The 27,064-nt window shown below is 59.9% G+C and overlaps 1 protein-coding gene across 1 annotated transcript in view; it reads right to left on the reverse strand.

Moving 5' to 3' along the window:
• Nucleotides 1-27,064, reverse strand: part of NCOR2 (nuclear receptor corepressor 2) — a 170,433-nt gene that overhangs the window by 58,089 nt on the left and 85,280 nt on the right. Inside the window, exons 11-16 of the mRNA XM_012730934.1 lie at nucleotides 22,673-22,739; nucleotides 17,590-17,762; nucleotides 17,037-17,130; nucleotides 14,778-14,956; nucleotides 11,387-11,441; nucleotides 9,308-9,406 (exon numbers count right to left, since the gene is read on the reverse strand). Of these exons, the coding sequence (XP_012586388.1) occupies nucleotides 9,308-9,406; nucleotides 11,387-11,441; nucleotides 14,778-14,956; nucleotides 17,037-17,130; nucleotides 17,590-17,762; nucleotides 22,673-22,739 (667 nt within the window). The remainder of the gene's footprint in view (nucleotides 1-9,307; nucleotides 9,407-11,386; nucleotides 11,442-14,777; nucleotides 14,957-17,036; nucleotides 17,131-17,589; nucleotides 17,763-22,672; nucleotides 22,740-27,064) is intronic.

Raw genomic sequence — 27,064 nt, forward strand, 5'->3', positions numbered from 1 at the left:
GGGTCAGCTCCTGAGCCACAGCACAGGGTGTTCCAGCAGGGCACTGCCTGCCCCCAGAATGTCTGGCAGAAGCACATGCCCCCTCACAGCACCCACGCACTGTGACTTGGCCTGCACCCCGCACCCCACCTGAATTGAGAGCCTCCAGCAGGTGATCCTCCCTGCCATATTCTTGAAAAGCCCCACAGAGGGTGTGGGCGCCCACGAGACACCCTTCACTGAGGCGCCCCACTGATGTCCCTAGTCACCGCACAGCGCATCTGTCACCCAGCGCCTCTGGTGATGACAAAGGCAACCTGCCGTGACCCCGGGACTCAGGGATGGGCTTCTGCGGCATCCCCACCCTTGGCCATTCAAGGCTCTCCGAGCGCTGGCTAGGGCCCAGCAGGCCCCTAACCCCCGCCCCACAGTCACCCACATCACAGCACCGGCCGTAAAAAGAGCTGGGGTGTGTGCGCCAGGCACTGGCCTGCAGTTTCAGCGCCTCCAGGGTGCCCTCCCAATGGCACAGCCAAAGCAAAGTTATTGGGGTTTCCCTGAAGGGGGCATGGGGGTGGCACACACATAGACCACTAAGGAGTGGCCCGGGAAGTCATGATGCCCAGGTCCCACCCACACCAATCAGGGCAGAATACTGGGGTAAAGCCCAGTAGTTAAAATTTCCAAGTTATTCCAAGAGGCAAGCGGGGAACCAGAGCTTTAGACTGGGAGCCTGGGTGGGGTCCCTTGGTCTCTGCAATGACTGGACAGTTGCTCCGTGAGCCCCCTGGCAGGCAGCATGAAGCAGCCTGGAGGTGAAGCTCAGGTACAGCTGCCAGCCAGTGAAACCGGTTCCCAAGCCACAGAGCGCGCCCGAGACTAGGGGCGCCAGCCAGCTGCAGCCCACCTGCTCCAGACCAGCCCCCTCAGCTGCATGCACATACAGGTCACTCAGGGGTACCAGGGAAACAATGTCCTGACGCCACAGGCCCAGGGCCCGGCCTGAGACTCTGCATTCCTAGGCAGCTCCCCAGGAAGGCCACTGATGCTGGGTCCCGGACCCCACTCAAAATTGTTGCACGAAACATAGCTGGGACCTCGGGGCAGACAGCAGATGACACCGTGAGCCTGGAGGAGGGCCAGGAGCCAGACTCGACTCAAGTGACTGGCACACACCGTGAGTGTCCACCTGCGCTCTGCCAGGCCCGTGTCGGGTTCCTGCACAGGCCAATGAGGAACGTGCCCCCAAATTACAGCATAGCTCTGCTGAGAGCCTGACCAGACCTATGGTTAATTCTAATCCGTAAGGGAGTCCTGGACAAGCAATCAGCTACTGAGCCTCCAGCAGGCAACACAATTATACAGATAAAATTGAGAAATGCTCACTGAGTACAGCAAACATCATCTCATACCTGTGTTCTCTCAACAGCCTGATTTATAGAACAGAAGGACACAGAGGTTAGGCGACTCGCCTAAGAACACACAGCATTTCCGAGCAGGAGCCTAGTCAGGTGCTCAGCCTCCCAGGATCTCGGGCTCTTCAACCCCCATTTACAAGCCAGTCTCAGCCACACACATGTTCATTCCCTCCTCAAGTACACTCTGGGCCGGCCCCCACTGGACACCAGGCCAAAAGAAGAGGGGGTCCCCAACCACAGAGAGCCAGTCCTTCAGCTGAGAAAGCCGTGTGATGGAATTGCAAAGGAACAGCATGAGGGGAGGGGTAGCGGGAGAGGAACATGGTGGCCCTTCGCCTCACCCATGGGAACAAGGAGGGGGTATGTCCTTTGGACACTGACTATCCTGACCGGGCAGCAAACTGGACGTGGCTGGAGAGCTTGGTGGCTCTGAAGCCCAGGCCCACATATACAAGAGGCTTCCAGTGTAGCGGGCTGCCAGGGCTTCCTTAGGGGGCAGGAGAAGGGGTACGGGAGCCCATTTGTAAGGAAATTTGGCAGAAGACAGAGGGAGGATGGGCAGCTCCAGAGACAGTTTTAAAAGGGCACAGTCAGCCATCAGGGGAAGATGAGATTTATTTCTCAGCAGATAGGTCCTCAGAAATGTATCCAGAGATGGCCCCTCCACCCCACCAGTCACACTATTTATTGAGTCAGCAAACACTTCACTGAGATGTGCTGTGCGAGTCCTCAGAGGGGTTTGGCCTCATGAGACCCTCTCTGGGCAGCGGGAAAGGGGCACAGGGGAGCCCAGCGCAGCTGCGGTAAGCAGGGTATGAGCCAGGGAGCCACCACCGGCCGCCCCTCCCCTCTGGTCCAGTCCACCTCTCCCTCCTGGGGACACTGCAGATGGCGGCCTCATGGGCCACAACAGAGGATGGCTGAGCAGCCCGTGCCGGCCCAGAGCGGCCTTCAGTTTCCAGGAATTCTGCAGGCCAGCTGCAAACACGGAGGTCTTGAAAGTGGAACTGTTTGCTTTATGACAAAGGGAGTTCTCACAGGGAGAGGGACTAAGTGCACGGATAAGCCTCACGTCCCACCAGCAGGGCTGCCGTCCACGTTCTCGGAATTACCTGCGTACTAGGCGTGCCCCTTCCCAGCACTGCCTGCAGTGACGCCGTGCGGGGAGCCTGGGACGGGGCATGGGGTGCACTTATACCACAGCCTCCGGCACATCTCAGGGCTCCCCTAGAAAGCTGTTTGCAAAACACTCGCCAGGGCCCCCGGCAAACAGATGTGTCCCCACTAAGCAGCACCGAGCACACGGCCAAATGCCTGGCTGCCCAGGTGTAACCCCTGGCTCAGACCCCACCTGACATGGGGCGTGAATGTGAGATCCACACTGTGGAGTGGAGTGAGCCAACCTGTGTTGCCCACCCCGCCCACCCCCCGGCCCCGTCGACTCCCCAAGGGCCACTGGGGCCTTTGCACAGCTGTCCCTCGCCCTGGCAGGTTCCTTCTGTCGCTCAAACCATCTCAGAGGTCAGCTCCCTCCCAACCCACGTTGGCCCCTTGGACACGGCTCCCTCCTCGGAGACCTGCGGCCATGCTCATGCCCCGGCCCGCGGTCTGCTGTGCACGGGGAGGGTCTCCTTGGCCTGGCTCTGCTGTCGCTGTGGTGGAAGCGCCTCAGCAGGGCCTTGGGCCAGCCCGCTAGTGGGCGGCAGGGCCGGCAGGCCCATCCCAGCAGCTTTCACCTGCAGGCCCACCCGGGCTGGACTCTGACCATGTCCCCACTCGGCGGTCAGCCGGAGATGCCTGATGCCCAGATGTGATGACTGCCGTCCCCACGTGGCCCCCTATGCACACATGTGTCCGGCAGCAGCCACGCTTCCTGGGATGTGGTCTGCCTTGGTGGAGCTAGGGGGAGCCGGGCTCCCCTAAACTGCACCATGGCCTAAGAGACCATCTTTGTCTTCTCCCTAATGGAGGCCCAGCTTGCTCAGTCCCGCCTCTCCTCCCTCCTTGGGCTCCCCACTTGCTGCCTTCCCAGAGAACAGTGTCTCCTGGGACGCTGGGGCCACAGGGCTGGAGGAGTTGCCCCGAAGTCTCCCCACTTAGCACAAAACTGTGCCAAGCAGCGGGGAATTTGCTGAGCCCTCAATCCAGACACAGTCCATCCCGGCCGGGCCGGTCCCAAGGCTAGAGGCCCAGCTGGGGTTTCAGGAGCAGGCGCAAGCACGCTAACTCACTGCCCACGGACAGGCCACCTGGCCCCTCGGTCACATGTCCCCAGACACTGGCGAGTGATTTGCCAGCAGGGAGGCAGCTGGGCCGGGAGGTGACACGGCAGCGCATGGTGCCTCCCCACTCCTGGCTCGGGCCGCTCTTGGCTGGTCCTGCCCGGAACGCCTTCCAGTCAGCGCTGTCCCCTGGGCAGGCCCACAGCAACCAAGAACAAGGTCACCTGTCCCTCTGCAGTGAGCCGGGCCAGAGAGGGCAGGGGAGGAGATGAGGAACAGTGAGAGGTGGACCCAGGGGAAGGGTGTTGGGGGCAGAGGTGGCGACAGACAGAGGAGAGGGGGGATGGGAAAGAGACCAAGAGCTGTGGGGAGGGGGCAAGGGAGCAGACTGAAAATGAGTATAGATGGAGACACGTGTAGGGACAGACACGCAGAATAATGGGAAGTGGAGGAGGAGGAAGAGATGCACAAGAAAGAGCAGACATGTGAACCTAGAAAAAGGCAGGCAACTTGGGGAGGGCCCTGGTCAGGGTGGGGAGGCCGGACACCAGCGGAGAGCAGCAGTGGAGAGCAGCAAGCAGGAGGAAGGGCCCACCCCAACGCCTGGGGCCAGTGGCAGGGCGCCCAGGACACACCTTTCCTTCCTGGGGCCCATCCCTAGAAGACCAGAGACCACGTGGGCGTGAGGCCCTCTGCCCCTCCCTGCTCTGGGGGGCATGCCCCGGGGACAAGGCTCACCCTCAGACATGCCACCCCTGCCAGCAGGTGCCCCCATCACAGGGAGCGCTCTAGGGCCCTGCTGCCCAGCCTGCCGGGTCTCAGGCTCTCGGCACCCCTTGGTCTACAGGGTCTGCCACTGCTGACCGCGGCACACTTGAGCTCTGGTTCTACCATTAGCTGGGCTGACCCGGCCCCCCGTCCATGAATCATGGACTATAAACCGCTGCGCTGTCGCCGGTGCCTCGAACTGGGCCCGCCTGGTGTGACTCACCTCGGGGAGGGGACGCTTGGCTGAGAGCCAACTCACAGCCACCTCCCCCAAGGCTCGGGCCCCTGAGGTCTGGCAGGGTGGGCGTGAAGGGGCTGGCACTCCAAAACAGTATCTGGGCCTTGGTCTAGCACATGGAGGAAGCATCCAGAAGGTGGCCAGAACCCTCACCTCCACAAGACCATCCTGAAACTAACTGCCCGGCTTACGTCCTGCCTCCATCCTGGGCCGACTCCCTGGAGGCACTACAGGTCATCTGAAGGGCTGAGCCCAGACATCTGAGAGGCAACGCTTTCCGTCCAGGAGCTGGAGCTTCAGATGGCATTTTTATAGCCACCCATCGAAACGAGGAACACAGAGTTTGGAGCAGGTGCTAGGGTGTGGGGAGGGGGTGGCATAGCAGGACAGGTTTCACCTGTGGCTAGGCCTCAGGGCAGGTCACCAGCAGGTGAAGCTAGGTCCGCAAATATGCAAACACGTGGGCAGGCACTAGGGCCTGCCCGGTGGGTCCTTTCCAGAAGGGCCAGCCTCTAGGAGCACCCCCGGCTGTCTGCGGCCTTTGGGCAGAGCCCAGCCAGCCCTCTCTGCAGCACCAGACACCTGGCAAGCGCCTTCCCAGCCCTGTAGCCCTCGTGGCCAGTCAAGGCTGTAGGTCAGCTGCCCTTCTCTCGCCATTTCTCCCCCCCCTTACCCCTGGAGCCCTCGTGAGGGCGAGGCTCCAAGTGTGACCCCTGGACCAACAGCATCAGGGTCACCAGGGGCTGTTTATAAAAGCAAATTCTCCGCCTCGGCCCGGCAGGGGCACGGCCCAGGCATCTATGTTTCCACCAGCCTTCCTGGGGAGAGCCCGAGCCTGTGGCTGTGACTCAGCTGCGGACACAGGCCTCCGAGGGGCAGACCCCGCAGCCAGCACCCTCCTTGCCAGACCCAGCTGAGCCTGCACAAGAGGAATTTGTCAAGGTGGATGGGCCCAGCCCACAGGTCCAGCACAGGGCCAGGGGCAGCCCAGGGGAGCCCCTCAGCCCTAATCTGAAACTCACAGGGTTCCACCTCCTCTCCTGGGAACCAGCAGTGGCCCCTCCTCCACCAGGGGCTTCAGTTCCAAAGCGCAAGCCCTCAGCATGGAGCCAGTGCAGGCTCTGTAGCTCCTGAATGAGTGAACGCATCATCATCAGCGCACCTCCAAACGCAGGGCCAGGAACACTTAGAAGCTGGCTCACTGCGTGTGCCCCCCACAGGGACCCAGCAAACTCTGGCTGAGTCAATCTCTTCTTCCAAAACCAGGAGATTTGGGGAGGCAGGACGAGCCCAAGTGCTCCTGTCAAGGCCTTGACCCATCTCCCAAAGAGATGGCACCTCGCCCGGCACGGATGCTCTTCCAACAATCTGCAAGGCCTCCGGGTCCCAGACAGGTGAGCGCCATGCCGCTCCTGGGGCGGCCCAGCTGTCCCCGGGCTGTCTCTGCCTTCTGCAGAGCCCAGCCTGGGACTCCAGCTGAGCAGAGAGTGAAACCTCCCAGGAGAATCTTTGGTCTCTCAGCACTGCAGACACCATAGCTAGCCCAGAACAATTCAGATGGAAGGGGGCAACAAGCACCCCAACACTCCCGAGTATCTGGCCAGGCCTCTGTCCCAAGTCACGCCATCCCCTCCTCGCCATGTCCCCCAGCCTGTCACAAGCCAGCCCAGCGCTCTCATACGAAGCTTAGTCTGCAGGCAGATTTTTAAGAGCAGATGTGAGCTCCCTGGTCCGTACCGTGTTTTGTTCTTGTTTTACATGTGACCTAAGATTTTAAAATCAGGCAATATAGCATATATTCAGGCCTCCAGCTCATCACAAAAATCAGACCTGGCCACACAATACCACTTGGCTGAGCGTCAGCCGGAGATGAGATGGGGCACAAGCTCTCTAATTAGCCACAGGCCTCGCCACTCCTTGTTGCCTCCCACGGATCTGAAGTGTGAGCTGTCATTTGGCATCATTTGCGCTTCTATTTCTCAGGGAGCACAGAAATTCTTCTACTTATTCATCAAATGGGAGCACAAGAATGATGGTCCCATGATTTTTCTTTGTTTCTGAACTCATTTTAGACCCTGACAGGTACCGGGGCCCCTGTTTCAGAGACTCAAAGGGCACTGTGCTCTTTTGCATGGCCTGTCCCTCTGTCCCTGCTGTTCCCCTATGCCAAGGATACTTTTACCTCCAGTGTCCGCCACAAGAGGGGCTGGCCCTCAACCTCACCTCCGGGGCCGCTTCCTCTCTGACGTCTCAGTCAGCGCTCTAATGAGCTATCTCGGGACTATTTACAACCCAGTCTGCACAGCCAGCAGGAGCCCCTGTGCCCAGCACACAAATGTCCACTGGACAAGGCCCTCCCTGGTGGTGCAAAGGATTGAGCCACAACACTATGAAGCAATCTGCAGCCACCACAGCACGAGTTCCGTCTTCAGCCAAGGAGCTGACCTACATGGCACAGCAGACCTCTCCTGTCTCACCTGCTGCACCCCTCAGCAGCGGATTTCAGTGGACCCACCCGTTTTTGCTCCCCGCTCTGCCTCTGACGAATCTTCACACTCCCCGCACCTCTGGCCTACACCCCAGCTATTATATGTATAAATAAATAAATCTTTAAAGCAGCAACAACAAATGTCCAATGGACAGGTAAGCCAACAAGCAAAGAAAGCACAGCAGCCAAGACCAGATCGTGGGGCTACGACCCCTGCAGGCCCCAGGAATGACCTGGGGAAATCCCTTCCCCCACGCACAGACTTCTGCCTGCCTTCATGTAAATTCAGCATTCAGCATAGGAAAAGGAGATGGACATCTACCTCCAAACCCTTTCCTCTCCAGGGCCCCTGGCCCAGCCACCCCACGAGGAAAGACACATGCGACCACCTGCAGTGTGCCCACAAAGGCAGCAGAGGGTACTAGCAAGACATACAAGAGAAGTGGCACACAGTAGGTGCTCAAGAAACTCCTAACAATGTCGTTTAAATAAACCCGAAGGTCGTTATCACCTCCTCTATTTTGCCACAACCCCCACCAATAGATGTGTGCTCCCCTCCTGGTAGTTGAGTCCTTGCATTGCAATCTACACATTTCCTGTAGGGACTTTGATTTCTCAAATGCCACAGCTAGGTTTTTGGAATTAGTAGTCACACATCAGTAAATCTGTCAGATGGGAGAGCAGGCTAGTCAACTGTAGCTACACAAAATTAGAGCAGAAAACACTGCGCACCCTTCAGCACAGTGACTCTTCAGCAACCAGGTCAGCAAGGACCAGCTCTCAGGCCCAATCCTTCCAGCCTGAGGCTCAGGGTGCAGAAAGGAGTCATCCACAAGGTGGTCTCCCTAATTACATTCGGTTTAGAGTGGATCTGTACCCTCGAAGCACAGTCCTTAGAATGCGATCGAGAAAACCCAAGATAGGTGTTAGAAAGTCAAGTGGACCAACTGCCACAGGCCATTGCCAAGTGGATGCTTCCCAGGAGACCCAGGACCAGTGGTGATGACTGAACTTGGTGCCCGATGCCAATGTCCGGAGGACCCAGCTAAGAAAACCTCAGGGTCTCCCAACTACTCCTGGCCATGGTCACACTCCCCAGCTCCCTTAGGCCACACTGCCAGGGAAGAATGTGCCCTGTGACTCGACCCAAATCTACAGCTGTGCCCCACACCCTCTGCAGAATCCCGTCGAGTCCTGCCTGCCTCAGTACCAGCCAGGTCCTCCCAACATCTGCTTGGAGCTGATTCTCAGCAGCCCGGAAGTAAAACCAAGACACCCTGTCTCTTTGTCCCTCCCATATTAAGCATCCACAATCCTCCTTTAAAAGGTGTGTTGGGCCCTCCCTGGTGGCGCAGCAGGTTAAAGCGCAGCACTAAGAAGCTAAAGCCACTTCAGCACGAGTTCGATCCCCGCCTGCCCCGGAGGTGACTACATGGCGCGGCAGACCTCTCCTGACCTGCCTGCTGCTCCCCTCAGCAGTGTACTTCGTCCATCTGCCTGTTCTGCTCCCCACTCTGTCTCTGGCGAAGCCTCTCACTGCCCCTGCACCTTTGCCCTGTACCCTAGTTCTGTATGCACAAATAAATACATCTTTAAAAAAAAAAGGTGTGCTACTGCAAAATGTTGTAAAAATAAATAAACTGCCATATTATTTTTAAAAAAGGTGTGCTTTACTGCTCCTTTTCTTTCTTTAAGCCACCCTTTCTCCTATACCAAGCTTTTTCTGTAAAAGACGTGACTCCTTACTGCTGCAATTGCTGCAGTGATTTATATAAATGAATGAACACGGCCATGTGTCAATAAAACTTTATTCATAAACACAGGCTGAGGGCTGGAACACAGAACGGGAGCCACAGTTCGCCAAATCCTGCTCAAATTTAAATAAATCCACAGTCTCATTCTAAGCAGCAATGTCTGAAAAACTGCACGATATGTTTTCTCTCAATCAAATATGTTTTCAAGTAAACACACAAAACCATTTCTGAAAAAAAATGTTAAGTTTGCGGACCAGCTCTAGTTATCCTTGATTTGGGAATGTGGTGTCTTAGCCACTTGTCCAGGAGTTCTAGAATATTCTAGGCTTAGACTGAAAATAGCCATTTGACCTCACTCTTTTCTCTGCTGCTGGGGTAGGCTGAACACCCCCGAATACAGTGTCCCCACCACTGCAGGGAGCCACCGCTGAGCAACTCACCTGGCTCTTGCCACGGCGCCGGTAGCTCCTCCTCACCAGGCTCTTGTAGTTCTCATTTTTCTTTGTCAGGTAGTAATAAAGGACACACTCAGCCACCGTCTGCAGGTGAAGACAGAGAAGAATGCTGAGGGGTGTACAGTGTGGGCCTCGGTTCAAACCCTGCCCCCGCCACCTACCGACTGGTGACCCTGGCCAGGCCACCTAGCCTGTATCTCCGTCTTCTCACCTGTGGAATGGGGATACCGATTTCGGGCCCGATAAGTTAACATTATAAGTACCCCGCCCAGCACAGAGCAAACACTCCAGCCGCGTCACCTGTCCTTATATGAGTGGTGCTGCTCAGGTTAATTATGGTGATGACGCTGCCACCTGCCAGCCCCAGGGCCCCAGGCCTGCAGGTCCCAGCTAGGCAACTCAAAACTTCCCCAACCCAGGCCTGGGGTCTCCTTTCCCTCACCCCTGGCCATCTGGGGCCCCAAGTAACCTCCTCCCAGCTTCATGGGCCTGGCCTGACCCCAGCACCCATGGTCATCTTTTCTCTGCCTTGGGCTCTTCTCCAGGGAGCCAGGGACTGTCTCCTTCTCCAACAGGACCAGTAGGAGGGGTTTCCTCAGAAAGCGACTGGAGGACTCAGGTGACGAGACCCACACGTAGCCACGATGGCTCCCACCGAGGGGCGTCCGTCAGGGCTGTGGCTGGGCCTCCATCCCCAGAATGCAGCCACCACCAATGGGGGCTACCCCAGGCCCATCTAGGGGTGGCTCCAGTGGCCGCACCACTGGATAGTCAGACACCAGCATTGATGTGTGGGGCAGGGTCTGACTTCTTGAACAACAGGGAAAGCGCCTTGTGTGCTGCTGCCCGTGGCCTCGGCCAGCCTTCCTCACCCTGCCATTCCCTGGCCCAGACAAGCCTGTCCCCAAGGGTATGGGGCGCAGGTGGCCCTCCTCCTACAGACCCTTTAGGAAGCTCTACCAACGTCAGCCACGTAATACCACATCCGCTCTTCTGCGTAGAGGCTTCCAGTTGCCTGGCCCCAATCAGAGCTGTACAAACACCAGTCGACCAGCCCCTGTGCTGCTATCTCCAGGAACACTAACCTAGAGCCTCCTGGGTCATGCACACACCCCCCACCCCAAAAGTCACGTTAAGTCAGAAAAAAGGCTGAGGATGGGGCGGCTCCTGCCTGGCTCTTGGGTAGGGGTGACGGTGTCTCTCTCCGCTGGCCCCCAGCTCCTGGGGGTAGCTGCTGGGAACAACGGTTGGTCTTTAAAATAACCACCAGACTCCTCTCCTGGCTGTCTGCGCTCGGGAAGCACGAGGCCTCTGCAGAGCTGGGGGGAGCTCACTCTCTGGGGGACATGATCCAGGGGTATACTGCTTAAAATGGCAGCCCTGGCAGGGAAGCCAGGTGAGAGCCCTTTGCACTTCACGAGGACACAGGGGTACCCAGGGCGGGGCCCAGTCCAGTCACCTCAGGGCACACAGACTGGGCACTTTACTGTCCAGTGGGGTGCTTTGAGTCTGCCAGGCAAGGAGGAGCGGGAGAAAAAGTTGCCCCGCCCCGGGCACAGAGTGGGAAGCAAGGAGGGGCTCAGGTGTCAGCTCCAGTTGCAGAGATGGGGACTCGCTAGCCACACACCTGGTTGGGCAACAGGGCATCAGAGCAAACAGTGACCATCAGAAAGAACTTGCTGTCAGCCCCTGGAAGGACGCGCCCTGGAAGACACCACTCTTACACACAGAGCCCAAGGCCTTGGGGGGCGGGGGGAGGCGGGGAGACAGCAGAGCTTCCAGAGCTGGGCCCATCTGAAGGCGGAGCTGCTCCAGGAAAGCCTCCGCCCTCACCCCTCCTTTCTGGGTTTCCTGCCTGGGGCCCCGCCCCCAGGCCTGGGAGGGAGGGAGCCAGGGAGGGCCAGCAGCTGCTTCTCCCAGAAGAGAGGATTGGAGGAAGGAGGGGAGCCCCACAGCAAGGCCCTGGGCCCAGGACAGGGGGTCTGTCTCAGCCCCAGCAGCCACCACGGGCGTGAACACCGTGGAGACACAGGCCGGTGGCCGCTGGGTTGGCTGGCAACTCACCTTCCGCTCCAGGAACGATGCGATCAGGCCAAAGTTCTTGGGGTGCTGCATGAACCTGTGGGGAGAGAGGGGCTGACGTGAGCCCGGGTGAAGGTGGGCTTCCCAGCTGGGTGGCCGCCGAGCTCCGGGGCGCCTGCCACCTCTGCTGGGCAGGCGCCGCCCCACTCGGAGCAATTAAGCCCAGGGGGTGTGGGAAGGGCTGGGCGGGCGGGCAGGGGGTAAGGGAGGGCGTTCCTTGGAGTGAGTCACTGGTTTTAGCGCCTTTGAAAATATATTTGTTTGTCCTGCTGGAGGCGGCTTCCAGGAAAAATGAGGACATTGCATGCAGCTCTTTGGTGGGGTTCCCCCCCTTTGAAAATCTGCTTTTGTTTCTATCTCCGGCTGCGTCTGGGAAGCTGGGCCTCGCCCAGCCCACACAGGCCCCCACCAGCATGGTCATGGGTCATGACCGAGAGGTTGCCATCCTGGGCAGAGATGGGAGCAGCAGCTGGAGTGCCCACGGGGAGGCGGACAGGAGGCAGGCCAGCCAAGCAAGGAGTCTGCAAGAAAAGGACTCACGCTGGAGGGGGGGAGGGGGGAGCCGGGAGCTGGCGCCCCACCAACTGGCTTCCTGCAAAGCCAGGAGAATTACTGGGAAAGAGCTCGGCCAGGCTGAAATGTCAGGGCCACAGGAGCAGGCGGACGGACAGCGGGGGTGGAGATGTGGGTCACGGCCTCTGGGCCCCAGGGATGCTGGGTGGAGCCGCCAGCCTGGGTCCAGCCCCAGTCTGGCCATTCCTAAGACACGCCACCACCCTCAGCCTCCCTAGGGGAGACCGCCCCCCACCAGCTGAGCAAGTGCACAGTGCTGGTCCTGCCTCCAGATGGCTGGGCAGAGGCCAGCGGGGCCCCTCCCTGCTCCGCAACCAGACACCGGAGATTCCGGAACAGCCTCTTCTCCCTCCCCGGAGGAAGTGGCGTACTGGAGAGGCAGGCTTCCCCAGCTGGGATCCTGCCTCGGGCAGCCTGTAGAACAGAGCCGGTCTAGCGCCCTGCTTTTCCAGACAGAGTCCTTGCCGTCTCGGCCCCCAGTGACTGACATTTCCTTCCCTGCAAATCCTTTCCACAGGGCTTCCCCAAGCAGAGATGGGCCCACAGACAGCAGGCTTGGGACTCGCCGGGTGGCCTTCTCCACCTCTCCGAGCTCTACTGTGTCCTCTGCCCAAGTTCACCGGAGGTTTCCGAGGCTTGGGGCACCTCACGGCGCCTCGATCAGGGAGGCCCTGCTGCTCGGCCACTTCACAGATGAAGAAACTGACGTTCGGCGCAGGAAGTGGCCAACTTCAGTCACCAAGCCAGTGGGTGGTGTAGCCCAGGACACTGCTCTCCCAAGGCCCTGGGTGCTCTCAACTCTGCTGAAAATGAGACACCACCACCCAGAAAGACACGCCTCGAGAGACAGCTGCCAACCGACTCGTAGCCAGAGAAGGCCGAGTTTGTCCTACAGGCTGCACGCAGCAGAGTTCAGCCCTTGCCCTCCAGCTAAGGAGTTAACGTAACTACAGTCAAAAGGAGTTAATGGAACCCCCAGAAAGACTGAACACCCCATAATACCTCTTTGGTTGCTAGAGCATCCATAACTAGAAATGTCAACTGCGGCCCTCCCTGGTGGCACGACAGGCTGGGACGCAGCACTGCAAGCGGGCCGTAGCCGCTTCAGCATGAGTTTAATCCCCGCCCCCGAGGTGACCCACATGGCGCGGCAGACCTCTCCCGACCCACCCGCTGCTCCCCTCAGCAGTGTATTTTGTCGATCTGCCTATTCTGCTCCCCACTCTGTCTCTGGCCGGTACCCCAGCTCTATAAGTGATAAATACATCTTTAAAAAAAAAAAAAAAAAGGGCAGCTGTGCCAAAGATCTGAAATCCTGAAAATAACGTTTAGTTTGCATCCTTGGATGTTCATGGTCACTTCACTGGCTTAAAATTGCACAACAGCCCACAGGCAGGGCCAGATGGTAGAACAAGCGTGCCCGGGGTCATGGCGCTGACGTGCGCCACCACAGAGCTGGGCCTTCCCGCCCGGCACGGAGAGTGTGCACACTCTCCTGCACAGCAGGAACTGCCCCAGGGCCCTGCTCCCCGAGGCGGCCAGTTTCTCTGTGCTTATCTGTGTTTTAAAATTTCCATTGTCGAGTCGTTCTAGATAATGCCACTTTCCACCCCAAAGCCTCTTCAGTGCTGCTTCCTGTCTTTCCCCAAGGGCCAGTGTCTCTGTACCAGCAAACTCACCCATGGCCCAGAGCAGCGCACCCATCCCTGATGCCCAGCCTGGCACCCCGACACCTACCCTGGAGAGGCCAGAGTCAGCCCAGGCCTGCAGCCGGGCCCCACAGCAGTGGCTGGAGCACACAGGTCGTCTCTGCAGAAACGGGCTGGCGAGGCCCCCTTGGGCCGCAGACGGCAGTCCAGCGGCTAAGCCAGGGCTCAGTCTGTTTCCGAGGGGAGGGGCTCTGAGGGCTCCGTGCCTCAGTTTCCCACTCTCGTGCCACACGTGACCTTTGTGCCCAGAGTGGCCCCTTCTCCCCAGCAGGCAGCTCCTCCTCCAACCCCGCCCCCCCCCACAGCCACTCTGCCTTTCCCTTTTACGGGCCTGGTGGGCTCGCCATTTTCGGCATCCAACTCCCACCTCTGCTTCCAAAGCCCCCTGCTCTCCGGCTCCCTTCCAGCCCCGCATGGGTGGGGACAGATGAATCCTGCTTCTGCCTTCGACGAGATATGTGACTTTGTTAAGTGTTTTAACCTCTCTGAGCCTGTTTCTACTCAGGGCTGCGATGAGGGAGCCTGGATACAAGCACACCACCCATTTGTACCAGCCCGGCCAGGGCGAAGGACCTGTGCAACAAATCACTTCCAGAGTGAGATGGAAACCGCAGAGCCACAGGCCTGCCCGCCCCCGACCCCACTGCCTCTTCTCCCCAAGCTCACCGCCCTGTCACACCAGGCTACCTCTACCCATTGGGCTGGGCTGAGTAGTGCTCCCCCAAACCGGTGTCCACCCAGGACCTCAGAAGGTGACCTTATTTGGAAATGAGTTCTCGGCAAGTGAAATTGGTGAGGATGAGGTCACCCAGCAGGAGGTGGGCCCTGACTCCACCGGCCGGCAGCATCACGAGAGGGTCACAGGCACACAGCAGAGAGACCCGGACGTCGGGCAGAGCAGACAGCTCCCCTACCAGCAGGAGGAACCAGCCGCACAGCCCCCACCCCGACACCCCGCGGGGCCTCAGCCTCCAGGCGCAGCAACCCTGCCGTCACCTTGACCTCAGACCTCCCAGGAACCCAATCCAGGAGCCGCCCGCTGGCGCATCTCAGTGGCCGGGGCAGAGGGCGCCGGGGCCAGGGCCACTCACTTCTCCCGGAAGGTCTCCTTCTCCTGCTCGCTCCACATGTTCATGACCTGCCGGTCCTTGTACACCTTCATGGGGTCGTCCATGAGCCCGTTCATGTTGATGAACTTGATCCGCTGCTGGTCGGCGTCGTACAGCATGGGCGGGATCACGGCCAGCTGGCGCATCTGCTTCTCCAGGTTCTGGAGGGACACGGAGAAGGCCGGTCAGGGGGGGCGGGGCAGGCGCGGGCCGGGCAGGCCCCACCAGCAGCGCTGGGGCCCCACGAGGCCTGGTGGGACAGCAAGAGGCACCAGAGAGAGGGAGAAGGATGAGTCCAAGAACAGTAACAGCCTGTGCTGGGGGAGGGAGGATTTAAAGGCGGCCCCAGACAGGTTTATGGGGGGCAGGACTGTAAATTAGATGCAGGGAGCAGCCGTGGCCTTATCTGCGGGGAGAGGAGAGCAATGAATCTTCCCTTTGGAAACGCAGGCGCCATAAAACACCGCAGGGGAGATGTGCAGCGGGTTCCGCCAGGCAGGAGACGGGCGCGCCAGGGCGGGAGGGCACGTGGGGCCAGGGTGGCGGGGGCCCGGGGCACGCGGGGCGACCTCGCTCGGGGAGGGCCCAGTGAGGCACAGACCCGTGCCCACCTGCCCACATGCTGGCGCCCGGCTCCTCGGAGCTGCCCACTGGGGATCAAGGCCGCCCAGCTCCGACGGAGTCGACAGACTCCTGGTAATGCATGGGGGTGGCCCTTAACAGGCCCTGAGCCATCACTCAGCTCAGTCCATTTCCCCAAATCTCTGCAGCCAGCCCATTAGTGGCGATTAACTGCCCATCTCCGGAGGCAGGCTGGGGCTCGGGTGGGCCAAGACCAGCCTCCCCACCCCCTGGCTGAGCACAGGGTCTCAGCAGAGGCCCGCGGACACCCAGCACAGGGGCACCTTCCTCACACCTCCGCCGCCACAGCCACAGGGAAGGCAATGACCAGCAAGGTCTCGGGCAGACACCACTCTGGCAGGCTGCCCTGCTCAGCCCTCCGGGGTGCTGCTGAGGCTCCACCAAGGGCAGACGCCCCACCCTCCTCCAGGCCCACTTCCCACCCCCAGGGAGTCAGATTGCGCTGGCTGCAGAAAGTGAAGCTTCCGCCCCCGATTTCCATTCTGACCATCACTCCAAATGCTGTTCCACTCACAGCCAGAAGACACTGGGTCCACGTTCTTATGTACCCAGGACCCAGGGGAGTGGGCCTTGAGTGGGGGACACTGAGAGTGCAGACGCCAGTGCCGGCCACAAGGCACGACCCCGGGGGAGGGCTGCCTGCCTCTGGCTGCGGAGCAGTGGGACCTCGATGGGGCGGTGGCAGGGCTTGCGGCAGCCAGGGCAGGTAGACCCCGAGGGCCGTGGCAAGACTGTGTAAGCCCCGTCCGGCCCCCAATAGTGCTCCGGCGAGGGGCATGCCCAGAGGCTTTTCAAGCCAAGGCTTTTTAAGGGTCAAGTTTTTGCAAACTGCCTCACAGTTCTCTGCAGCAGAGTGGCTGTAAATAGGCAGAGTCAGGGCTCCGGGGTGGGCTCTACTGGACTCAAGGTGGAGTCTGGGAGGCTGTGGTTTGGAGCAGAGGTCCCTGGGCCCGTTCAGCGCTCCCTCTGCTGACAGAGGCATCTGCTCCATCCCACCTGGGAGCTTGGAACCATGTGTCTGAGAAGCTGGGTTTTTGCTTTTAATTCCTCTTAGATGACCTCATCTTAAATCACCAGCACAGCTATTGCTCCAAGCTAGAGCAAAGGCACGTTCCCCTTGAAGTCCCAAAGGAGGAAGAACGTGGCGCCTTCTCTAGGAGGCCCACCCATGCAGTGCTGGGAATCCTTGGGGAGAGGCCAGCACGCTGGCTGCTGGACCAGACAGGCTGCCTTCTCCCTCCACTTTCTGCCCACGTCCAGGCCCCAGTGACCACGGCCAGGGTCCCCCAGGCATCCCGGGGAGGCCCAAGAGGAGAGGGGGGCTGCCCCGAACACCCTAGCCTGATGGGGAGTGGGATGCTGAGATCCTCTGACCGCCCTGGCCTGGGTGCCAGGAAGCTCACCCAGGAACCATGCTCTTGGGCACCTCTACCCTCCAGCTCAGGCAGCTGGGACTCAGACTCTCCTTCCCCAGTTGCTGCAACATCCCAGGGGTCTTGCCCATCCTTGGCAGCAAAGCCCTTGAAATTCAACCTCCCTGGCTGAACTGTCCCCTGACCCTCCCAAGCTCAGGGACTCGACAGCGTGGGCCTGACCTACCTCCTGCTCCGAGAGACCGTCGATGATCTCAGACACCTCGTGCTCGCTGCGGGCGGCCGACATGGAGAGCCCGCTGCCGCGCTGGCCCACCCTGCTGGAAATCAAAGGGACACTCAGGACCGGCAACATGGCCACTGCTTCCCCAGGGTGTGGGCAGGCAGAGGAACATCAGCACCCTGAAACCTCCTAAAATGCCAGGCCCACATGCAGGCCTCAGCGCCACCTCTCTAGCCGCAAGCACTATGCCCCAGGTCTGGCCAGGAACTTAAGACGGACGGGGAGTATCCACTGGGGAGTACCCACAGTGCCTGCCTGGCCTTGGTGACAGCAGAAACCACAGCCACCACTGTGCGCCCCAAGATCCATAGGGCCACACACCCCAACCTGCCTTCTGAAAGCCAGTGGAAGGAGCCCGCTGCAGCCCCTGAAGCGGCCTGAGACCCCACTGTACTTCCAGGGGGTCAAGGCTCCTTGCCCTCAGGGCCATGCCCTGTGCCCTGGGGAGAGAGCAGGACCCAGGAAGGTGGGGCGGGAGGACTGGCGGAGGGCTCACCTCTGCATGCGCTCCTGCAGCTCCCGCTGCTTGCGGATCTCGGGGAACTGCTTCTCGTAGTACTCGCGCACCTTGCTCTCTTTGGCCCGCCGCCGGGGGTTGTTCTCGATGCGCTCCACCTTCTTCTCCCAGGCCTCCATGAGCTGGTCATAGCGCTGGCAGAACTTCTGCTCCTGGACGGGCACAGACAGCGTGTGGTGGGGTGGACCTGTGCCCGCTCCACACCCAGCTGTCCACTCCCCAAGCTCCAGTGCCCACACGGACACCAGCAGACACCAAGTCAGAGGCCTGTGCAGACCCAAAGAAAACCTGCAGCACCCCCTCGGGCCTGGCCGCCTCCCTCCCAGGCGTCCGGCCACCCCACCTGCTCTCACTACTCTAGAAAGGCCTGGCCTGACACAGAAGCTGCCGACACCAGTGGCCCCAACGTCTAAGTCAAGTCAGCAGGGCCTAAGATCTCACCCCCGGCCCCCGCCACACAGTGGGCATTTCACCCGAGCCGTCTCCATCCCCGCAGGAAGTGCCGCCAGGCGCTGTGGCTCTGGGGTGTCTGTGGGGCTGCCCCTGGAAAGCATCTGCTTTCTGACCGCTTCCTCATCCTGGCTCAGGTGTGGTCATGCTTCCTGGCCGGGAAGGAGGCCCTGCGTCTGTGCGAGACGTGGAAGTCCCTCCCCAGGTCTGGCCTCAGTGCTGCCTGCAGCCATCCTGGCAGACAGCCCCCCCGACGGCCCAGAGGCACTCCCACATCTCCAGGGTGACCAGTAGAGGATCTGGCCACCCGAGACCCCATCTCTGAGCGTTCCATCCCTGGCAGCTGCGCGGACAGACGGCAGCTGGGGCTCTCGCCTGAACGCTGTCTCAATGCTCTAGCACAACCGGACCCCTCTCTGCTCCTCGTGCCCAGAACCCCCACGCTGCCGCTGTCTCTGACCAAGGGGGCCAGTGTCCTAGGCCTGCAACAAACCGGCAGCTAGGGTCCAACCCTCAGGGGACAGTCAGGCAAGTCCATGGGGTCTCTCCGCATGTGCGTGCCCCAGGAGCTCCTGGAGATGGAGACTCAGGTCTCTGTCACGTGACGTAGGCGACAGCCCCCTCCCATCCCCTCCGCCCCAGGGCTGCGGACAGGCCACCAACACAGGTGTGGGCACACCCAGCGCCTCTTCTGACCATGCCCGGGGCAGCTCAGGGCACTCTGCTGCCGCTGCTGCAGCTCTGGAGATGTTTAGAAACTGTAGCACGTGTCTTCCCCTTTGTCTGTTCTTTTCAGGACTGTTCTGTCTATCTGAGGTTCTTTGCAGCCCCACATGAACTTGAGGGTCAGCCTGCGGCTGCAGTTCTGAGCGCAACCCCTCACCCCACGGCCCAGGGAAGAGGGAGCAGCTACCCCACTGAGCAGAGAGGAACCTGAGGCCCGCACAGAGCTGGGGGCATGCCCTCGTAGGAGCGGCATGCGGCAGCTCTGCACTTCAGGGAGGGGATGAGAGAGGGGGTGCCCAGGAGGTCCCCGACACAGGCCTCGTCCAGCCGCGAGCAGGGATGGCCCATCCGACCGAGGCTCAGGCTGCGCCATCAGTCATGGGAGCCGGGGGGCAGTGAGGGGTACCTGAGTGGTCTTGAGAAAGTGAAAGGCAGACGATACTGCAAACAGGCCCACTGCAGTGGGTCGAATGGAGACCCCAAAAGATACGTCCACGGCCTCACCGCAGAACATAAATATGGGGCACATCCAAGGAAAGGCTTTGCCCAGGCAGAGGGAGAGATCTGACACGAGACACTGGCTTTAGGGCTCGCCCAATAAGGGCGTCGCTGGGAGCAGAGGAGGGGATGGTCACAGGGCAGGAGGTGCCTGGAACTAGGGAGCAGCTTCTCCGGCAACCATGCTCTACCCTCCCCATCCCTTGGTCCTCACTGTGATCCACCCCACCACTCAGGAGGAAAAGTGGGGCTGGAAGTCGGCGTCCCAAGATGTCACTCAGCAGGATGCAGTGGTGGGGTCAGACCCTGTGACTGGGGTTCGCAGCACAACCTGACCTGCCCCTTCAAATCCGGCCTCCCAAGGGGCAGAGCTCAGCTCCCCAGAAGGCCAGGGCAAGCCTGGGGCCCCCTGCTGGGCCCCTCTGGAGGGAACTGCACCCTCTGAGTGAAGCAGGGGTGCAGGGTAGCAGGCTCGGGTCCATGGGGACTGGCCCTGGTGGGGGGCAGGACACGCAGCTCCAAGGCCCACACTCCCCCGCCCTGCAGGTGACAGTGGCTCACTGGACATGAAGAGAAGATGGCCGCTGCACAGACACCAAATAGCCCACAGTTCTTGTGTCCACCACTCCTCTATCTTCCCCTTCCACCTCCTTGAGGGAACCCAAGAGATCACCAAGATAAAATATAACCCCCAAAACCCTCCAGCCCTCACAGGGGTCCTCCTCTTCCACCCGAATGCACCCCCAACCCCAGGCAGGACAAGGGGATGCAAAGGGGGCAGGCAGAAGGAGGCTGTCGCCCTGTCAGCTTTCAGGTGTGACAGAGAAGCCGCTCTCTGCTCGGGAGACGGCACAGGGGCATTGCGGTGAGCGCCGGTCTCTGTGCAACAAGACCCAGGCCGCATCAGACACACAGGCAGTGGCACCAGGAACTGTCAGCGGCCCGTTCTGGGAGCCGGCACTCCTGGCCATGTCCTGCCAGCTCTCATAATCAGGAGTCCCACCATGTTCAGAATGACATAACATCCAAGTGGACCGTCCTCACAGGACGTCTGCCCACCACAATCCCCCCCAGGCACTTCCATCCTGCACCCCGGTGGGTACCTCAGGGCCTCTGCACTAGGTGTGCCCCTGCCTGACACTGGGATGTCCAGATCTTCAGCTGGCCCTTCCTGTCATTCCCACCTGGGTGCAGAGGCCCTAAGCCAACCCCACCCCAGCCTTGCCCACCCTTCTGTCCAGAGCCCACGCTCTAGGCCTCCCTAACAAGAGAGGTGACAGGCTCCTCCCCGTCCCTGCCCCTCCCCCGCAGGTCACTTCTTTGAAGTTGTCAGCCCCCTCCACACAGCCCTGACAGGCCACCCTATGTATTCCTGAACTCAGTGAGCATGACGGGATGCCCAGCTTCGTGTTCCTGCCCCAGGTGCCCGGCCGCCCACCTCTCCACCTGGGGGCTGAAGGGGGCGCCCTAGGGTCAGAGGCCAGAGAGAGGGGACGACAAAAGACCCCCACAGTCACACCATTTACCTTTGCAGCCGCTGGACTTTAGACCCGGCTGCCCGGCGGGATCAGGAAGCCCATCTCCCATTGAAGCCCACCAGCTCAGGCTGCAAGCCCCCAGGCTCTGCTGCAGCCCGCCTGAAGCCACCCCCGTGATCCACACAGCCCCAGTGACTCTCTACACCTGGGGTGGTCCCCACAGGCACATCCCCTGCTTCCTCCACACCCCAGATGCCTCCCAAGTTCCTCACCACCAGACACTACAGGGCTGAACAGTGTGGGGCAGGAACAGCCTCAGAGCTCGCACATGGGTTCCAATCCGACTCCATCCTTTCCCACTGTGGGCTCTGGAGCAAGCAACTCAATCACATGTGCCTTACTTTCTTCCTCTGTAAGACCGAGCTAACAAGTGCCCGGCAGGTAGGTCAAAAGCTGCAAACACTTGTGTGCTCAGAGAGTCTGGCGCAGCCTGGGGACCACCAGCACTGCGAGCCCTTCTCCAGCCCCGGCCAGCCCGCAGGTCTGGTAGCAACTGGCGGTGGGCACTGGCAGTCTCATGGAGGCCGCGAGGGTGACCGAGCAGGTCACACCCCCTCGCTCTCTTGCTGGCTATCCAGCCCACATCTTATTTCTGCTCAAGAAGCAACAAAGCCTCACCTCCTGTGCCCTGCAGCCCTATTCTGCCAGGAGAGGTCTGAGCCAGCCTTGCCGGGCCGGCAGTGCTCAAGGACCAGTCTGGGAAAGGCAGTCGGGCCACCCCATAGCTCCTGGCCCCAGGAAAGAGCTGCAAGAGGCCTGGGGTGCAGGCATATGGGAAGCCCCTCATACCTGCCCCCAAACCCAGATCCTGCCACAGAAATCCACACTAGACTAGCCTTTGCACCTCTCCTATTAAAGACTCCCAGGACAGCAGCCCCACTGAGACCACTCTTCCCCTATGAGCTAGACATGCTCGGGGCCCCCTCCCAGCCCAAAACTGCCTGGCAGATGTCTTGGGCAGGCCCAGGAAGCCAAAGCCAGTCAGTGCAATGCCATCCCCTGGCATCGACTGCTGTTCCGCAGGCCCCGTGCGCCCAGGAGGTCCAGTCTGAGCTCAGGTGAGGTGGTCTGAGAGAGGGCAGCTCTCTCTGACTCTAGAACATTCGGACCTGCAGCAGGAAGCCAGGCCCACAGGGAGACAGTTTGTCAGTGCAGAAATAAACTGAATGATCCACGCAGACGTGAAGGTAAGCGCGATCACGCCGCTTCTGAACTCTGCCATAACCTTCTCAGCTACACAAATTCCTTCACAATTTCAGCCCATCTGAGCCAGCATTTTCTGCTTCACAGCTGGAAGAATCCCAAGGATAACCCCACTCCACCACGGGGTCCTAAGGCCCCCAGCGAGTCAGCAAAGTCTGTGCCACCCCAAGTCACAGATGCCCTTGCTGGGCCACATGGCTCCCCGCCTCCCCCAGCCACCACATTCTAGCAGGGACTCGGAGCGTCCAGCAGAGACAGGACCCGCGCCACTGGCAAAAATGGGGAGCCTCACTGTTTCCCAACACCCCCACATCCCTGAGCCTGGATGTGGCGTGGGTGGCAGGAAAGTCCCGTCTGGGCACCCTGCTGCCGCCACACACACACCACCCCCGTCAGAGCCCGCCGCTCTTCTCTGCAAAATGCTCCCTCCGCCTTTCCAGGCTGGACCAGGCGCGGCAGAAACCGAGTCTACTGGAGCCTCCTTGGGGCCGGGCTTAGGGACGCCCTGGTCTTGCCCATTCTCTGCTGTCCTGGCTCTTCACAGTCTGGACGCTCAGTCACGCGGCAGCAAAGCTGACCACCCCTCCCTGCGGTGGCCGTCCCAGCTCTCCAGGAAACTGGCCTGGGGGCGGGGGGCCAGGACTCACCCATTGTTTCCGCGCGTGATTCCTCCTCTTGAAGTACAGAATTAGCTTTTTCCGCATCGCCTGGTTTCTAAGAGGAGGGAAACAGCAACGGGAGGTCAGATTGCGAGCCCAGGCTTGCTCGCCCGGCTCCGGAGTGGGCTCCAGCCCCAGTGCTTGTGAGGTGGGGGTACCCGCAACCCCTAGAGTGAGTTGCCAGCCACCAGCATGGTCCCCCTTCTCCTCGACCCCACAAAGTTGCGAATACCTGAGGTCAAGGTCCCCCAACACACACCTCAGGAGGGGCTGAAGGGTCTACAATCAACTGAACACAGAGACCCCACGGAGACTCACCCGCGGCCAACTCAGAAGACTCCGGGCCAGGTCCAGCCACTGAGGGCCAGCCACCTTGCCAGGGCCTGGGTTTCCTGGGCCTGCCACAGCCCCCACCCCCAGGCCCACACTGAGCCCAGCAGGAAGTCATGGCCTCACTCCCGGCCCGACTGCAGAGAAGCCTGCATGTCCTGTCTTAGGAAAGTGTGGCAGGGGTGTGGATCACACAGAACCCTGCACCCACCATGGGGTAACTCAGCAAACCTCAGACAGCGTCTCAGCCTCAGTTTCTTCACCCAAAAAACGAGGAGCACATAGCATTCAACAAATGTGCATTGAGCACCTACTATGTGTCCACCATGTTCTGTGTTAGGGGTGCAGCCATGTGCACAACAGCAGCAGCCCCGGCTCCATGGAGGCGCCCAGCCCATACACAAGAGAACCGAGATGATTCTGGACCAGGGACCCAGCAGAAGGGCGAGCTCTGGCTGTCAGTGGAGCGCACAGATACCTTGGGGCAGCTTCCCGGAGGGGATCCTAAGCCAGGCACAGAGGACCAGAGGACCCTGTTGAGGGATGACCTGGGGAAAGAGCCTGCAGACAGGGCATATGGTGGGTACCAAGGCCCTGGGGAAGGAGCAAGCTCAGAGTGTGAAGAACAGAGGAGGCCAAGGGCAGCCTGGGGAAGGAGCAGAGAGCGGGGCTGGCGGGGCCGTGGTCTGGGCCCAATACCAGGTTGGGCCTAAGACTTGGGAAGGCCAAGAAGCACTTGCCGCCTTGGGAGAGGCAGGCCTACGTCACCCCACCATCAGATGGCTCCAGAGACCCCCATCCCAAACCCACAAACCCAAGCCCACTAACCTCATCTCTGCCAGAGGAAACCCCATAAGGGGCCAGCGCCCCCTGGTGTCGGGGTCAGGCAGACAGGAGCAGGGGCAGGCTGGGCCAGCACAGCACGGAGCTGGGATCAGACTGTGAACATTAGTGGGAGAGCTCAGAAGGTCTGTGGCTTAGCAAATGCTGCTTTTGTGAAAGGATGGGGTTCACGTTCGCAACCGTCAAAACTAGGTGAAGGATATCCGGATCTCAGCAGCGCCTTTGCAAGTCTTTTGCAAATCCAGCTACTTCAAAATCAACACATAAGAAGGGAGCATGGATGTCTAGAGGTGGGGGGCGGGAAGGGTGTTGAAGCATCAAGCAGGGGGCTTGATGATGTGTGTCCCCACAAAGCTGTTGGATCTTGACTCTGTACCTCCAAAGCAACCTTATTTGGAACCGGGGTCTTTACAAGAGTCATCAGATCGGAAGGCGCCACTAGGGTGGCCCCACCCTGCCGAACCGGCAATCAGGACGGAAAGTAGAACATGGCGCCGCGGTTCTGAAGATGAAGCCGCAGTGCCAGGACATGCACAAGGCCACGGCCCTCGGTCTCGACTTCCCTCCTCTCCTGCTGCTCCCACCAGGTCCTGGCGGGGGGGCAGGTAGGTGCACAGCTGCCTCTGTCTATGCAGCGGCCAGAGACTAAGTTCTCCCTGGCCGGCCTGGGCTTCTTTCTAAGCAGGCACCATGCCTGGCACCCAGAGGTGTCCGCTCACTGCCAAAGAGGACAAGCGTCACGTCGGCAGGTTACAGATGCCCTCTTCCAGCTGGAGCCAGCCCGCCAGTGTGTTGTGTCTGGCCTGCAGAGCTCTCTAAAGAATCTGAATATCTTGCCAGCACTGCAAACCAGGAGCTGTGGCATAAAAATACTGAACTTAAAGGTTCTCTTCAAAAATTAAGCGGTCTGGCTGTACTCCCTTGTGGCCACAGTCTGGGCACTGAGGCTCTCAAAGTCCTCACCACAGTCCCCACCATGCCCTACTGCCCACCCGACCCCCACCCTACCCCACCCTGACTTTCCTCCCCACCTCAGAAGACATGAACCTGGGGGTCACAGTCCCCTAGACAGTGGCTTGTGGCGTCTGCTTCAACATTCTTCTGGCAGTTTTTGAGTGTTTGTTTTGTTCTCAAAAAGTGTTTTGAAATTGGGGATGCAAATGGCTTATTGTAGATAAAACTCTGCTGCGATCTTTTCCTGAATAAACAAAGAGCACAGTCTCTAAGAGGGCTCTGGAGGAGCCACCAAGCCAGCAAGGGGGTGACCTGGCACTGGAGGTATTTATGGGGTGCAAAGGATATCTGCAGCCTCCGGTGGAGGAGGCTTAAAAACCCACGACTGTAAGGCATTGCTGGCCTCGTTATCATTGTCTGACACTGAACTGAGGAGGAAAAACAGGAATCAGGAGCAGTAAGGAGACTTAAGCTCTATGGATGTTTCAAGAGAGCCTGGAGGCCCTGAGGCCTAAAACGGGAAAGTGTGGGTCAATCAGGGAAGGCTTCCTAGAGAAATCCTGTCTTGGGTGAAGCAGAGGCAGGGGGCGGACAAAGGGAAATGAGAGTGCAGAGTCCAAGAGTGAGGGGTGATGGTGAATTTGGAGGGTCTAAGAAGGGGTGTTTGGGAGCCAGACTGCTGGGAAAGAAGCAGCCCACAAGGCTTGAACCACAGGAAAGAGCTTAGCAGATGGGGATGAGTGAGGGTCTGAATCCCCCCCCACCACCACTCAATGGTCACCAAACACCTCCCATGCCAGAGACATCCTAAGGAAACCAAAACACAGCCAGAAGCAGTGTGCCTTGCCCAAGGCACTGGGCAAACAAGAGACAGAGCCCAGACGCGAGTGCCAGGAGAGGGAGCGCTGGGACAGAAAGATCAAGCTAGTCTAGGAGGACAGCTGTGTGACACCGGGGAAGATAATGAGCATCTCTGAACCTCCGTCGTAGACCAGGAAGACCTATTACAGTAACCCGGTCAGCAGCACCATGTCCAACAACATGGCCCTGGGGCTAACAGTGCCAATCGGCCAACCCCCAAACACGGGGCAGCAGGAGGAAGGACTCAGGCTGCAAGACGAGAAAAATGGGAAGGAGAGAACACAGGGTCGCGGAGGCATCCAGACCCCCCAGGGAAGACAGGAGCCAGGCGGGCGCAATGCCTGGGCTCTCCCTGGCAGGCCTGGCCCCACAGCCACAGAGCAGCCACAGCCTCTGCTGCCCTGACCCCACGACCCTCACCCCGGACACAGGCTCCAGGATGCCCCTGAGGTCAGCCAAGGGCACTCAGCAGGTCCTGGGTGGGCAGGGTGGACCTCCCAACTCGGGGCCACCTGTGCTGCCAGGCAGCCCTCCCCTGCCCAGATTCCCAGCGCCTGAGGCAGATCACACAGCAAGCCCCTGGGGAGCATGCAAAGCTCCCCAGCACCTCCAGACTGGCAGGTGGCTGAGGAAGAACAACGGAGATGGGCACAGGTAACTTGGACACATCCAAAATTGCCAGTGCAGCAGGAAGCCAAGTGTGAAATTAACTTTAACTCCACGTCCCCAGGACGCAGCTACAGGGAAATGGAAGTGACAGGGCAAGGTCCTTGGGGATGAAGGTTCTCCTGGCAGCAGTCACTGCAGCCGCGGGGCTGGGGGGTGGGGGGGACTGGCGGGGCCAGGCGCCTGGCCTGGGAAAGCAGGACTCGGCCCCTCTTTATCTCACTGTCCTCACTAAGATGACCACATCACAGCTTGTGCCACCAGCTACACCTCGTCACCGGGCTGCCTCTACACAGATGGGCGCACACCCCCACAGTAAGCCGCCCTGCGGGCACCCTGCAGCCCCTGCCCACCCCTGTGCCACCCCGCCTACTCTGTACTCCGTGTCAGTCGGTTCTTGCACCGACCGTCCACGGGTCTGAGGCACACCCACTGCCCCCAGCACCAGAGCCCCTCAACCCCCCGACCCTCCCCCATCCTCCTGCCTAACACTCCCTGCCCCCCACAGCCCCGTGTGTCCTCTCATTTTAGACACAAATGACCAAGCACAATGAAGTTAAAAACACAGAAGCAATCGTGACATCAGCAGAAGGCTACGAAATTTTTCATTCTGAGCACAGATCAGCCCAAATAATCGCCTGGCATCTACAAAGATATTTTCCTGACTTAAAACTGCCCCTGGACCTCTACAAATAAAATTACAAAACGCTGTTAAAAGAAATACAA

The sequence above is a fragment of the Condylura cristata genome, unplaced genomic scaffold, assembly GCF_000260355.1.
Source record: "Condylura cristata isolate star-nosed mole 26May11 unplaced genomic scaffold, ConCri1.0 scaffold00029, whole genome shotgun sequence".
Lineage (NCBI taxonomy): Eukaryota > Metazoa > Chordata > Mammalia > Eulipotyphla > Talpidae > Condylura > Condylura cristata.